The sequence below is a fragment of the Astyanax mexicanus genome, chromosome 7 (genome assembly GCF_023375975.1).
Source record: "Astyanax mexicanus isolate ESR-SI-001 chromosome 7, AstMex3_surface, whole genome shotgun sequence".
NCBI classification, from domain to species: Eukaryota; Metazoa; Chordata; class Actinopteri; order Characiformes; family Acestrorhamphidae; genus Astyanax; species Astyanax mexicanus.
In genome coordinates, this window is record NC_064414.1 from 13460694 (window position 1) to 13475618 (window position 14925).

Genomic DNA, 14925 nt, shown 5'->3' on the forward strand with positions numbered 1-14925 from the left:
GTGCTGTGCATCCTCAACATGCACAAGAAGGTGGACAACTGATCCTGATCCTCAGCAGCTCCGGACTCTTCTCTTCTGATTTGACTTATTTTATTATTGTATTATTTAATAAGCCCGTTTGGGAAACTGAGATCATGACTGAGAGCATCGTGAGGAAAATCCAGCCTTTCACCATCGGAACCAAACTCTCAGCACCAGCCGGACCCAGAAGCCCCCTTCTGCCCACCGACTGCGCGCCAGCACTGACTCTGAACAACCGCGCGCACCCGCGCAGCCTCGGCCAGCAGGTGTCCGTGTGTAGCAGACCGGGTCAGTCTACAGACCAGTACCGCCGCCCTGCAGACCACCCTCACCACGAGCACAGAGCCAGGGAGGACCACCTGAACCGAAACCAGCTCTCCCCCAACACCACCTCCAGATCCGCCCGCAAGATCACCATTTCCAACCGCCTGGAGCTCAGCAGAACCAGGGCGTTCCTGCAAACCCACAACTCAGAGAAGAACATCAACAACAACAACAACAACAACAACAACACCAGCAGCAGCTGCACTGCCCCAACTCTCCTGCCCAGGATAGAGCGGGTTCACTGCGAAAAACAGCCCAAACCCAAGGTACTCATAATTCACTTCATCCGCTGTTATTAACTAAATAAACACTCTGGATGATACACATCTGAGAAGTTGCTTTGTGGTTTAAATGAGTAAAAGTTTACTTTCATATACTAAAACTACACATTTAAGAGATTTTAAGCCCGAACGCTTATGTGAAAAAGCATAACGTGCAAACTTCACTCATTTATTACTGTCTGAACTGAACAGAACTATCTACTGCTGAAAGAGTGAATCTGTGAGAGCAAAAAAATAATAAAGTAATTATTGCACTGAGCATTTTTACCCTGTTGCAATATATTATACGGAAAATTAACGTACTAAAACAGGGTGAACCTCTACTTAGGAAACAAAGCTTTTTTATAATAAGTTTTAAATGAAAGAAAGCTTTATGTATCACGTATTATTTTCCTTTTGCATCACAAGTGGATCTTTTCAGCAGTAGATAGTATTCACGTTAAGCTTTGTAAGATTCAGCATTAGTTTCAATAAATTAAAGTAATCTTTTGTTTAATTTTACACCACAAAACAACTTCAAAGATTAACTTGTTTCATATTGATTGGTTTACAAAAGACCTCCATAAATAATTACTGAATAAACGTTAATTTAGCTACAGGCTTGGACTGGTCGGGCTGAGCTCTTCTACATGTTTTTAGGCTAAAGTTGCTCGCCTTAAATATTAAAATAATATAAAAACATATAGTTAATTGAACATTGAATCAGCAGTATGTGATGTTTTTTTTTACATGCTGTTTGTATTAAACTTATAAACTAATGAATCAATTATTAAGCTTAATGCTTAGATATATCTGGTCATAATAAAAGGTTAACTATACAGTATTTTACAGATGTTACAGAAATAGTTTAAATCAGTTTTACATCTGGCTAATTTAATTTCCAAATATAATTTAGTATAGAAATACTAATTATAGTATAGTCTCGTACAGTATAGTATATCAATCTGGTTTTTTTGTGAATGATAGATAACTAGTCTGCATCACATAATCATTGTAAAGAGCTACTCTGATCTTTGATATAGTATTTATTAAATCATGCTTGAATTTTTTTTTATTTTTGTTGATTTGGTTTACATATTGGTTTACAATTTTTAGAAGGTATGTTTTATGTTAAGAATATTTTTATACTTTGTCTTAAATTATTTAGGAGTCCTTTAGGACGTACCACAGTGTCTAGCTCAGTATACCACTTAAACTGTTTTACTGTGCCTGTGCAGCTTACTGCAGATTATTGGTATCCTGATTGCAGAAATGTTGCCTGTTGTTTAAAATTAGGCTGCAACTAATCATCATTTTGGTAGTTGACTATTTTAATGATTAGTTGATTAGTTTTGGTTATTATGGTTATTTTGTTTGAGTTTAAAAAGCGAAGTGCTTTCGGTCTTTTCGGTCTGCTGATCGAATCGGTGGTATGACTATGATTAACCTGTTTTTGACTTGAGTTGTTTAAGTAGATATATTAGTAGATATATTATTTAATGTTGATGATCCTAACATCAACCTAAGAGTTAGGTATATAGTTATATTTAAGATGTAATTTAACAGAATTCAATTATTGTCCTTGAAAAAATATCTTTGTTCACTCATGGCATTAATATATCTACAACATAGTCCATACAGAACCAGTCAAAGTTAGGACACACCATAAATTCAGCGCTTTTTCATTATTTAAAAATGTTCTGCATTGTAGGTTAATACTAAAATTATCCAAACTATGATGAAAAACTATAGTATATTTTAGTAGCTCTTGGCATCCTATACTGTTTGTCTGATGGCAGCTGTTCAAATTGTTTATCTTCACTATTCTCATTAACTTTACTTTGCTCTTGCAGCTCCAAACAGGTTATCATATTATGACCTAAGTTTTAGGTTAACGTAGGGTGAGGTTTTAGACTTGATTTAAGGTTTAGGTTAGGCTTAGCGTAAAGATTAGGTTAAAGGATTTAGTCATTTATATTCAGCTTGCAGTTGAGTTGTATTGTATATATATTCAGTTGAATGTTAGTTAAGCATCTGTGAGGCATCTATAATAGACCATCCAAGTAGTGATACCAAACAAAGCTGTTGCTGTTATGAGTGTCTTCCCTCAGGTCCAGTACTTCAGTTGTGTAATGAACAGCTGAGTGCTGTGAGAGAGGCCAGCGCTCCACATGTGAAAGTGAGGCAGGATCTTCCCCCTTTTGCCGGCATGTGGAAAACATGAAGTCAGACAGGATGGCAGTCTGTAGACGACAGGACACACACAGACATCCGCAGTGCTGAATGATGGCAGTGTTTCACAGTGTCCGTTAACACATCATTTGGCATCCTCACATTATCTAATCTGTCCATCCTTTTTCCACTCTGTTGCTGTACCTCACAAATACAGTGTTTTTGATTTGCAGTAGAAGGGGCGGTGAAAAATTGGGGCTGTTGTGGGGCTGTTGTGTAAAATTGGTAATTATGTGCTAAAATGGACAGTTTTACAGTCCATCCTGCTGAACTGATTGCAGAGTAGTCTAGCGTGATTCGCTGACAGGTTACAGTTCTAGTGAATGGTATGAAACTGGAGAATGGAGAGAATCTCTTTAGTTTCTAAGAGCTGATAGGGAGTGCATTTCATTATTTAAATTATATATATATTCACATTTTCTATATATATAGTTAGTGTCACAAAGTGGGGATACATTTATTACACACATACATGGTGTCTGGAGCCAATTGAAAAGAAGCTGCCAATGGCAACAGTATAAACTCAATTATTTTAAGTTGATTTAACTCGAATGTAAATGTATATGTGGCTACAAATGTTCCTCAAAAGAGTTGAGTAATGTTTTAAAATATCACATTTTTAAATAAAACAGACTTTTTTTTCTTGGTGCATTTTAACTTTTCTTAATACTTACTACACAAAAAATCTAACTTTTCTATTGGCACCTGCTGCCATATGTTTGCATAATGGGTGTGTTTCCCAACCCTAACTCGCCACCAGTGTGTATTCTTGCCCACTAGGGCTACCTTCCCTTGAGTTTTCAGTTCGTATTACACAATATTTTTTGTAATGGTTGACTGCCTGGCCATGGTGTTGTACACCATAAGAGCAAGAGCATTTTCTTTACCAGTTGCTGTGCGCCTGATTCATTTCCCCATGTAATTCAGCATTGGCTGGCAAAAGGTCCTGTATTAAAAACAAGCACAAAACCTGGCCTTTCCTGAATGAGTCATATTGAGTGATAGCTAAGTACAGTATATTGTAAACTAACAGTATCATGCTGTGATAAAATATACTGTAAAATACATAGCAGTGAAAAGCTGGAGATGCTTTTTTTCATACTTGTGGAACTCTTTGCATGCACTGTAAACCTACAATTAGTCTTAACCCAAGTTCAATTGAAAATTTGATTAAATTTAGTTAAAATGGGTTTATATAGCCCTTTTTATAAGAAATGTTGTCACAAGGCTTGTTCATAAAATCTTATGAACAAGACTACACACTGATGGTACTGAAGGTCTAGGGGAATGTATGTATTATGCCTGTAAATGATGCCAGGAGCCAATAAGAAAGCTGGACCTATTGTGTAAAGTATTAAGAAATATTGAGAAGTAGCAAGAAACATAATTTTAGAAACTCTATCAATATACATAAGTGAACCTCGTAATGAACAAGTTATAAACTGATATTAAACAGAATATAACATAATAATACCAGTGTCCCTCACTAAGCAGCTGATCATTCAGCATTTGTTACTATTTGCACTATTGGGGTGCTGTAGATAACCAAAATGCTTATTTTTCAGCAGGAATGTTCCTGCCTAAGTGTTAGAATTTCCCAGTAAAACAACATCAGTTTGTTACAGTGTATAGTTAAGGCTAGTTTTGTCTAACATGATCACTCAAGTACTGTGTATTTAGTTAAAAGACTGCTTCCCACCAATAAGGCAAATAATTTATGAGCACTAGTTGGCACCTTCCTCAATTTAGTCACTGGTGACATCATCACTATATGACTATTCGTTTGTGGTTTTGTGGCCAATAGTCATCTGAAGTGACCTCGGCTCTTGTCTGGGCTTGTTTTTTATTCCGCGTGCTGTTATTCATGACTACTGGAGAGCAGATGAAATGTAGTAACTGAAAGACGTCTGTCTTTTTGCACACAGACAGCAGAATCCAAATCCCGATTACCCAAAGAAGACATCATGAGAAACAGTCCACCTTGCAGTCATCCAGAAGTCTCTGTGGTGTCAAAAGTGTTGGCAGTTCAGAATGACTGCTGTTACACTCAGCAAAATGCAATCTTCAGTCAGGAGCTTTCTCAGGTACTGTACTAAACTTTATTTTACACAGTCTTATCACAATAATTGTTTCTACACCTAATGTCTACTTTTCAGCTTCATATAGGACACTTTATAGTTCTATAATAATCACAGACTGTAGTCCTGTATCTGTTTATATATTATCCTCCTTTCTCCCTGTTCTTCAGGACCTCACAGAAGAGAAAACCACAACAGAGCAGCTATTATTATTTTTGGATGGTCGGTCATTATTCTCAGCACTGCAGTGATTAGCACTGATTAGCATGGTGGTGGTGTATGGGGTGTTAGTGTGTGTTGTGCTGGTACTATACCGTGACATAGCATTTAAACACTCATGCTGAGTTCAGCACAATCAGCACAACACTCACTAACACCACCATCATGCTAACCAGTGTCACCGCAGTGCTGAAAAGGACCCACCACCCAAATAATAATAGCTCATCTGTGGTAGCCTCTCCTGTGGAGTTCTGAGCACTGAATTACAGCAGGGTGAAGGTGCATAATAAAGTATGCAGAGAAACAGATATAGTCTGTAATGGACAGTAAGTTTAGCAACAAGCAGGCATTTATAATATCATGACTGGACTTTGTGTACATTAATGTGTCCTAATTTTTTTTTAAGAACCTTCCAACCAAATTAGAAAATTTCTATAGTAAAATAGTAGAAATATGGAAAACCTGTTTTCTTTGGCAGGTAGATATTTGTTAGAGATGAACTGTACTCTGACCCTCCCACTGTACTCTCTCTCTCTCTCTCTCTCTCTCTGTTTTGTGCTTGTTATGTTCTTTGTTCTTTTTTCTGCCTGAGGAGAGCAGAGTCAGAACAGGGAAAGGGGGTGGGGTTATGGGGAGTGGGGACTAGCCTCGAGAGGAGCAATTATTTGGGGATGAGATCATTGTTTGGCCCCGGCTGTTCACGCTTTTGGCGCTCAGAGATGAAGCAGAGCAGCCTGAACACACTTGCCTTATCTCATTGCTGTGCTGCTGACTCCAGCATACAGGAATATTTCTCGCTGAGTTCAGCTCAGGGACAGCAGCCACAGACGGACCCGGATCTCACTGTGGAACGCTCAGCGTTAACCACTGAGATGATCAAATACAAACAGGGTTACTGTGAGAATTATCCAAACAATTTAAAAGGACCAGCAGCACTGGTTGACTGGCGATTTGCTGCTTTATTAAAGATACAGGGCAGTACCAGCATGTTTCAGCTCACTGAGAATGAAAACTTTATACCAGCTTAAATGCACAGTGTCATTAAAGCAAATTCAGGAAAAATTAAAAATAAGAAGTTTTAAAATCCATGTTAAAATAGTAAGCATATCTCCTGTTCTCTCGATTTTGTATATAATACATGCTGTTTGAAAAATCTTAAAACCTTAAAAAAATTAGAAGGATAGACTGTTTTTACTCAGTATATCTAGTCTATATATAAAACCTCTTCAGAGTGCTCTTCTGTATTGATCTTTTTTCTAAGCATCTGTGCTTTTTGTAATGAATTTTGTCCTGTGCTTTGTTGTGTTTTGTCTCACTGTAAGATGAATTTTAAACAGTGTGTATGTGAAGTTATTCATTGTGTTTATACCAAATAAACACACACTTTCACACAGTTCCCATCCGTTTGTTGTTCCAGTTTACAGCCCCATAGCCAGAATTTGCAGTTTTATGTTTTTTATGCAATGTTCCTTACAACCCAGCCAAAAGAATCCTCTGTTGTGAAAAATGTGACACTGTAAAGAGAAGAGAGTTCCTACTGATGATAATTTTGATGTGTTAATGTAAGTGAAGACAGAAGTAATGGCTGCGTTTTGTTACATGGTGAGGTACAATAACTAAAGAGCTTCACACTTCACAGTGCGCCTTTCCGAAATTCTTCTCAGATATACATCATAAAGTTCTCTGGGCTCAAAATAGGTTTGCTTAGGCAGCGCCCCCAGGCTGAGGTCCAAAAGACCAAGAGCAGGAAATACTGTGTGGTAAAACCTTCAGGGAGTAAAAGAAAGAGTCTAATTGGGTAAAATACAACACATACAAACAAATACTGTACGTATCTGTACACAGAGACCCACATGGCCATAGTTATGTTATAAAAATAATTAAAAACTTCCATTTGAAAACTTGTTGCTGTCATATAAACATATGAAAAATACATCATCTGCACTGTTAACCAATCTGATAACCAAACTGGCATTGATTTACCTGTGGCTCTGATCTCTTCTGATCTCCTGTAGGCCGAGGCCTGGATTCACAGAAAGCTGAAATTTCTCAGAGACAGCAGTAATATGCAAAGAAGATCCCTGGCTGAGTGGGAAGAAATATCCCAGACTCTTCAGAGAGACCTAAAGGACTTTGAGAACACATTCATTCAGCTTCACCAGGTAATGATGTTGCCCTATATAGCTGATGATATTCTGAGGTTTTGGTTATTGTACAGCAGTATAGATTTACTGTCCTCTGAAAATAACTCAACACACATTATTAATGTGTAAATAGCTGCAACACAAGTGAGTGTGTTCAAATTACACCCAATAGTGTCATTGTCTCTCCCTGGTGTCATGTGACTCATTGGTGTTACAAGGTCTCAGGTGAGAATGGGGTGTTTATTGGTGGGGGCGCAGAGTTGTCCAGCGGTCTAAAGCGCTGCCACTATGAGCGGGAGGTCGCAGGTTCGAACCCCCGCTCATGCAGCTTTGCCATCAGCTGCTGATGGGGATGCACAAAAGGGGTGGGACAGTTGGATGGGAGAAAATTGGGAGAAAATGGGGAAAAATCTGAAATAAAATTGAAATAAAAATGCTTGCAGAGGTTGACGAAGTGCATCAACTCGGTCTGCGTGACCATCGTCTTACTGATGCAGAAGAAAACCTGCAAACAGTTTGCTGAAGACAAGCAGTCCAAGAACATGCCCAAGAATATGTCCTGAACCATGTCCTGTGGTCTGACGAGACTTAAGATAACCTTGTTTGGCTCTTTAAAAAATGAACTGCATTGCAGTTTTTCAACATATCGAATCCAATGCTACTTGTGTTGCAACTACTTACACAATAACGGCTGTATGTTGATTTATTGTCAGAGGACAGCTGTACAAGCTGTACACTAACTACTCTAAGTTATATTCTTGATTGACACACAGTAGGTGAGGCTGGGACACATCTTTCTGTGTTGTTTGTGTTTATACAGATGGGGGAGAAGTTGATCTGTAAACGAAACCCAGAATCTGATCTGGTGAAGAAAAATCTCATCCAACTGAAAGACCTGTGGAGCTCACTTAAACAGACAGCAGACAGTCAGATTAAAGCAGCAGGTGAAGCTCAAAATGTGCAAGAGTTTAACAAAAAGGTGGATCAGCTGGAAACGTGGATTAAACAGAAGGTAACTGTCTTTGCATTGGACATTGCAGCATTGATCAGTAACGCATTACAGTAAGGGTACATCAATTAAATATACTCAAGACAGTAGTAAACATTGTTGTTTCAAAGACGGCAAAATAGGCAAACTTCACTTACTCTGTTTGTCAGACCCCTTTTTAGGGTGTAAAAAAAATATTTTTTAGCCCCTAAATTTACTAATCCATAATCCATCAGCTGATTAATGAATGAATTTTCTCAAATTGTGACTTTGTGTTGTCAAACCAATGGTAAAATACATAGAGATGTATGCATATGTTTTTACATTGATTTGATATTACAAGCACATTTTTAGAAAGTCTTTTATTTTTTCATTATTCATTTTGTCCAGTATTTTTCCTAAAGTGCGCTTTGTCCTGGAGACAGACGTGTAAGACCGGCAGCATTGTTCCTCAATCTTGGCCAAATATAACCAAATAAAAAAGTTAGTAAAGATCTATATTAAGGTTGTTTACCTTTGTTTGTTTTTTGAAATGCGCTCTCCTGAGCTTCAAGATTTCCAGTCACATACACAATATAGCACCACTCTCGTGACTCTGTCAGGACCCCATTGGGGTTAGAATGTAATTTTCAAGCCCCTGTTTAATAATAGTACTTAACGCACTCCAGCAGACAGTCTTGTTGCTTAACAAGTTTACACAGTTTTCGCCCGTCTTTGGTAGTTAGGCTAATTTAGAGCAACAGTAGCTTTGCTTAAAGAAAACAATGGCTGCTTTAAAACAGCTTGTGGCTGTGAAGCAAACACTTTTATTCATGTCTGCAGGAAGAGAAGCAATCACTGGCTGGCCTCCTCGGGGAAAACATCGACAAGCTGCAGCTGACTCGGAGGATACTAGATTTGAAACAGGTGAGGCCTTTCAGAAGCAGGAGCAGTTGGAATGCAGCAGGGATCACTGCAGACTCTCTGCAGCTGTTTAGATTCACTGCCTCTTAATGACACCAGGAATTACTTCCTAAATATTTAAAAACATAATGTTTCTATTTCTGTTAAAATAGGATGAGCAGCTGTATAGAAGCCTTCTGGAAGATATCAACAACCTTGCCCTCAAACTGGAGAAGCAGGGGAAGAGCGAGAGCAAGAACATCTCCACCAGGAGGAAACACATTAACAAGATGTGAGTTATTTTAAGGCATATTTCTCCTAATCTGTGTTATTTATGTCTTTAGGAAATTACATGTATAAATGTGCACACAAAATAACTTTAATATATACAGAGGTTGGACAATAAAACTGAAACACCTGTCATTTTAGTGTGGGAGGTTTCATGGCTAAATTGGACCAACCTGGTGGCCAATCTTCATTAATTGCACATTGCACCAGTAAGAGCAGAGTGTGAAGATTCAATAGACCACTGAAGTCGTGCGTCATTCTGTAGTCCTCATACAGTCCTCAGTTTTTCCCTATGAGAAAAATGAATGAGGTTTTTAAAAACCCGCCTCTGTCACATTCTGTGGTAAATAAATCTGTTCAGACCCCCGTACATTTTATTCTGTGTACATTTTACTCCTGAACATCACTGGATCCTCTGAATTATGATTATTATAATTATATAACTTTAAGCTAATGCTACAGTGGAGTGAACTGACCTCCCAGCCCAGCTGCAGAGATCAGCCGTGGACTATTTTCGGCGCAACACCAGCGAACTCCGGCAGTAACTATACAGCGTATTAAACACAGCTGAGCCAACTAATAAACTAACTGCCCTTAGTGAGGAGAGCTGAGTGTCACAGCATAAAATCACTAAAACAGGTCAGTGATACTCCAGAACCAGCTGTAACACATTTTAACATTTACATTTATTATGCAATAAATGGGTGTCAGGATGCGCTGAGTGAGTGTATGCTGGAGGTAGAGCAGGGAGAGGGTTCAGCATCCTCACAGTCTGATGGATGGAGCTGTCTCTCAGTCTGCTGGTCCTAGCCCCGAGACTCCGCAGTCTCCTACCTAATATCAGCAGGCTGAAGAAGGTGTGTTGTGTGTGGGTGGGATCTCCTGCCAGGCGGAGGGCTTTCCGTGTGAAGCGCGAGCTGTATAAGTCCTGAAGGGAGAGGAGAAAGGTGGCAATGAACTTCTCTGCTGCTCTGTTCTCACAATGCGCTGGAGGGTCCTGCGGCAGGATTCTGTGCAGGCCCCGTACCACACGGTGAAACAGCTGGTCAGGATGCTCTCGATGGCCCCTCTGTAGAAGGTGGTCAGGATGGGGGTGGGGGCTCCAGCTCTTCTCAGCTTGCGGAGTGCCAGTATGAGTGCCATAACAGGAATGTGTGCGAGTAACAGGAGAGAGTTCCAGTAACAGGAATGAGTGCCAGTAACAGGAGTAAGTTCTATTAACAGGAGTGAGTGCCAGTAATAGGAATGAGTGCCAGTAACAGGAGTAAGTTCTAGTAACAGGAGAGAGTTCCAGTAACAGGAATGAGTGCCAGTAACAGGAGTAAGTTCTAGTAACAGGAGAGAGTTCCAGTAACAGGAATGAGTGCCAGTAACAGGAGTAAGTTCTAGTAACAGGAGAGAGTTCCAGTAACAGGAATGAGTGCCAGTAACAGGAGTAAGTTCTATTAACAGGAGTGAGTGCCAGTAACAGTAGTGAGTTCTAGTAAGAGGAATGAGGATTGTCGCCTGGTTAATTGATTTATTAATGTGAAAATTAGTTACTGTAATATCTCTGCATATTTTAGAAAAATACAATGTGCATAACACTGTACAAATTATAACTAGCAAATGGCACCAATTTTGTGGAATGGCCCTTATAACCAGAAGCTTTTATTAATAAGACTAGCCTGGATTTTATATATATATATATATATATATATATATATATATATATATATATATATATATATATATATATATATATATATATATATATCATTTACTGAAGCAGAACCTCATGCAGGAGTTTCAGTATGATGTTTGTTTTGTGTTTGTGTTGCAGGTGGCTCAAAGTTCAGTCCAACTTAAAAGACTGTCTGGAAAATCTACATCTGGCTTTAGAAGTCTCCTCCTTCTATCAGCAGGCTGATAATATCATCTTTTCCATAAATAACATGGTATTTATCAGTAGCCTTTTGGTTCAGCCTCCATTAGACTGTAGAATGACTTCAATATGAATAATTCCTGCATTACTGGGAACAGACATATGTATGAAGATGTGAATGAAATGATGGGATTGTTTTCTTCTTTTCTTACTTGTTATCCAGAGGAAAGGCCTCTCTGTCAATAAGAGAGCTAAAGTAAGTGGAGACGGAGAGATTCGGGGGATTGCCAGTCAAATTATGGTGGGTCCTTTGAAAAATATATACCTAAAGATGAACATTAAAATCACTTTAGGCCATGCTTTAAAATGTAGAGAAAGTTTTAATAACTTTAATACCTTTATTTTGAAATGGGAAATAAAAAAGTGCTTCTCCACAGAACCTTTCAGCATATTGTTATATTATGAATAAAACAACCATATATCAAAATACATATAAGTGTATATCATAAGTCATAATGTCATAATTATTCATTATGAACAGCTTTTTCTTGATGCATATATATATATATATATACACATTTTGCAGATGCTGGATGTAACAGTATCTCAGCTTTCTAAACTGCATTTGGCTCTGTCTACCCGGGTATCTCAGAAGCAGGCCGAGGTGAAAGACAGCTGGCTTCTCCTTCAGAACACAGTCAGGTAATTCACACTAACTAACACACATGCTAATACACAGTCCTCTCCTCCCTTAACAGGAACCTCTTTCTATCCTTCTGCATTTGCTTTGTGTAAATTAACCACAGTGAAACATGACCAAGGAAACCTTTTCCAAACGATTACTCAACGTATAATAAACATTTTATTTTCTTAATGTCTTTAAGTTTCCTCCCCTTGTCTGGTTTATTTAATTTTTTTTATCAAAGGTCTTTTTATTATTTTCTGAATTAATTGTTACATTGAAAATGTGAGGAAAAAAAACAAAAAACAAAATCCCTCCCACTCCCTACTGTACCTATACATTTCCTTTGGTACAAATAAACAATTACAATCTAACAAAGGTGGCTGTATCAGTCACAGAGTAGCAATAATGACAGATAGTGGTGGTATATACAGTGTCATGCATCAATATCCATTTGTCCAACATATGCAATGAAAAGCTGCCAGATAGCATATAATTTCAAGCTGTTCCCACAATTTTGGTAAATTAAAAAAATACATTAGTTCCTTTATCCAATGGTTAAAATTAGATGGACATGTGTCTTTCCATTTGAGCAAGATCAGTCGTCTTGCTAACAAGGTTGTAAAGGCTATCACATTTTTTACTGATTTATCTATGAAACAATCCTGTAATTTCACCCCAAATATGGCCTCTTCTGGTGAAGGTGGGATAATATTTTCTAAAGCATTTGAAAGAAAGGAAAATATTGATTGCCAAAATGTCGTTAATTTAGAGCAGGTCCAGTACATATGTGAAAGGGTGGCTATGGTTTAGTTTTTACAGAGAAATATACAACCCCACTAAATTTCTCTGAAGAGGAAAGCTTGGATAATGAATGAATTTGTTATTGAAGTTTTGTATATTGGTTGGTGCTTGTTCATTATGTATCCTAGGTCAGTACTTTCTCTTTACAACTGCTTTATAATGACTCAGAATGCCTGAAATACTGCTTATTAATTTCTACTGGCCTTTTCTTTTTTAACTTCGCACATCATGTTCAGGGCAGAAGAGAATGTGAGCCATTATGTGGCATTGTGTGCTTAAATGGATAGGATTTCTTATATTCTTATATTTATAATCAGGACTGGGTGGTAAAGGTGTTAGGTATTCAGGAAACAAAATACAGTAACAACAGAACATGTGGAAAAGAGAGTAAACAATAGTGTAACGTTACAGATGGAAAAGGACTTTATATTGTCATGAAACATGTAACAGTGTAACAGTGCCCCTACTGGAGAAGCTTGAGTTTTGAAAGCAAAAAGGAAGAAGATTAATTTGCCATGTAAATTAGGCCTTAGAGCAGTAATATGTTCACAGCTTCAAAAATATCCACAGAAACAGTTGAAGGTAAGAAAATCGCGGTTGAATCTATGAGATGCGCTAAGATTTATTATATATTTGTTGTTTAAATTTTTCAGTGACAGAATGCCTCAACTAATTATTAATTATTTATTTAAAAAAATTATTTCTAATTTTTCCCATTTTCTCCCCAATTTACACGGCCAATTACCCAACCCACAGCAGCTCGGTTTCGAGACATCAGCTCACAGACACCCTGTGCTGTGGACATCACCCTTAACTTAAATTATGGTAAAAAAATACAGGTGCTTTTTAGATTTTCTATTTTTATTTTTTATTTTCAGATCCATAAAATGAAATATTTCTCGAATGAAGTGTTTTTGCAGCTCTGTATTTTGCTATAGGGTGTTTACATTCACCATGTAAAATGATAAACTGCTCCCTTTCACTGGTGAGTTAATATAGTGATCTGCTTCTGGAATATTCATGTCTTTCTCCAAAGGACTGAAACCTTTTTTAAGAATAAAAATTACTAATTGTATAACTCATTTTGCAGTAAAGAATGTGTTTAAGTATTCTGTACTCCTGAGGGAAAGATATTATGCTGTGTTTAAAAGAAAAAACACACTTTGTGCGTCGCAGCAGAGAATACTGACCTGTGCGTTCACGCTGTGAAGATCGTTTAAGGGAACAGAAATGTTATTTTATTCTTTATTCTGTTTATGGTTGAGGTAAAAGTCAGGTCTGCAGCGTGTCCGTGTGTGTGTTTAATGAGTGGGGGTGAATGTTCTACACTGTATTCAAATCCACTGGATGAAATCTGTTTTTTGTCATCCATTGAAAGAGCAAGAATTCCAAGCAGGCTCAAAAGTCTTTTTCTGTACTGTTGTTTTTACTTTATAGCCATTACAGTTACTGTCTAGATTTGATGAACTTATCAGATTTCCTCTCAGGCTTTTCTGTCTGAGTGATATTAATGTTTTTGTTTCTGATTTGTAAATTAAATATATGAGTGAAAACAAACTAAACTATTTAGAATTTCAGTCCTGTGTATCTAAAGGGGTATAAATAGTGAATGATTTGCTTCCATACATACATACATTTGCACAAATCGTTTTGGTTGTTTTGGGAACAGGAAGTCCTCTCTGCTGCTCTCTGTGGCTTTTATTGTCTATTTATATTTTACCAGCTTAATTCTTTTAGCTGTTTGAACTGGACAGTGAAAATAACAGTAAAATAACAGTACATGGATATAAGTAGAATCTGCACTGTTTACTCTGGAATATTCTGGCGGGTTTATCTGACCTTTGTGTGTTTCTGCTTCAGGAACGAGAAAGCAGTCCATTTGCACTTAACCACCAGGGAAGATTGTGACCTTCCAACCCTGAACCAAGAGCCACGTAAAACTGTGGGAACAGACTCGCACAGAATCATGGGAAAGGGCATGAAGGAAGAGCAGAACCATCTGAAAGGAATTACGGTTTGTGAATCTGCTTTGCCAGTTCAGTTACAGAACGTATGTACAGTTCTGTTTTAATGCTTATTTATCTCACACTCACACACAATCTGCACACAAAACTGTCATCCTAGCTAAAAGAGAACATT

At 37.8% G+C, this 14925-nt stretch overlaps 1 protein-coding gene across 8 annotated transcripts in view; it reads left to right on the forward strand.

Annotated features, from left to right (window-relative positions):
* The first annotated feature begins 36 nt into the window (after window positions 1-36).
* Window positions 37-14925, forward strand: part of LOC103028505 (spectrin beta chain, non-erythrocytic 1) — a 58290-nt gene continuing 43401 nt past the window's right edge. For 6 of the 8 annotated variants that reach the window (XR_007439954.1, XM_007238451.4, XM_049481238.1 and 3 more), the window contains exons 1-10: window positions 37-611; window positions 4763-4921; window positions 7150-7296; window positions 8099-8290; window positions 9089-9172; window positions 9322-9440; window positions 11259-11373; window positions 11524-11601; window positions 11887-12002; window positions 14647-14800. Coding sequence is in view for 7 of the 8 variants with exons in the window: in XM_007238451.4 (XP_007238513.3) it covers window positions 135-611; window positions 4763-4921; window positions 7150-7296; window positions 8099-8290; window positions 9089-9172; window positions 9322-9440; window positions 11259-11373; window positions 11524-11601; window positions 11887-12002; window positions 14647-14800 (1641 nt within the window). In the remaining variant the exon portion in view is untranslated. The remainder of the gene's footprint in view (window positions 612-4762; window positions 4922-7149; window positions 7297-8098; window positions 8291-9088; window positions 9173-9321; window positions 9441-11258; window positions 11374-11523; window positions 11602-11886; window positions 12003-14646; window positions 14801-14925) is intronic. The other 2 variants (XM_007238452.4, XM_015602768.3) reach the window with 2 other exon arrangements.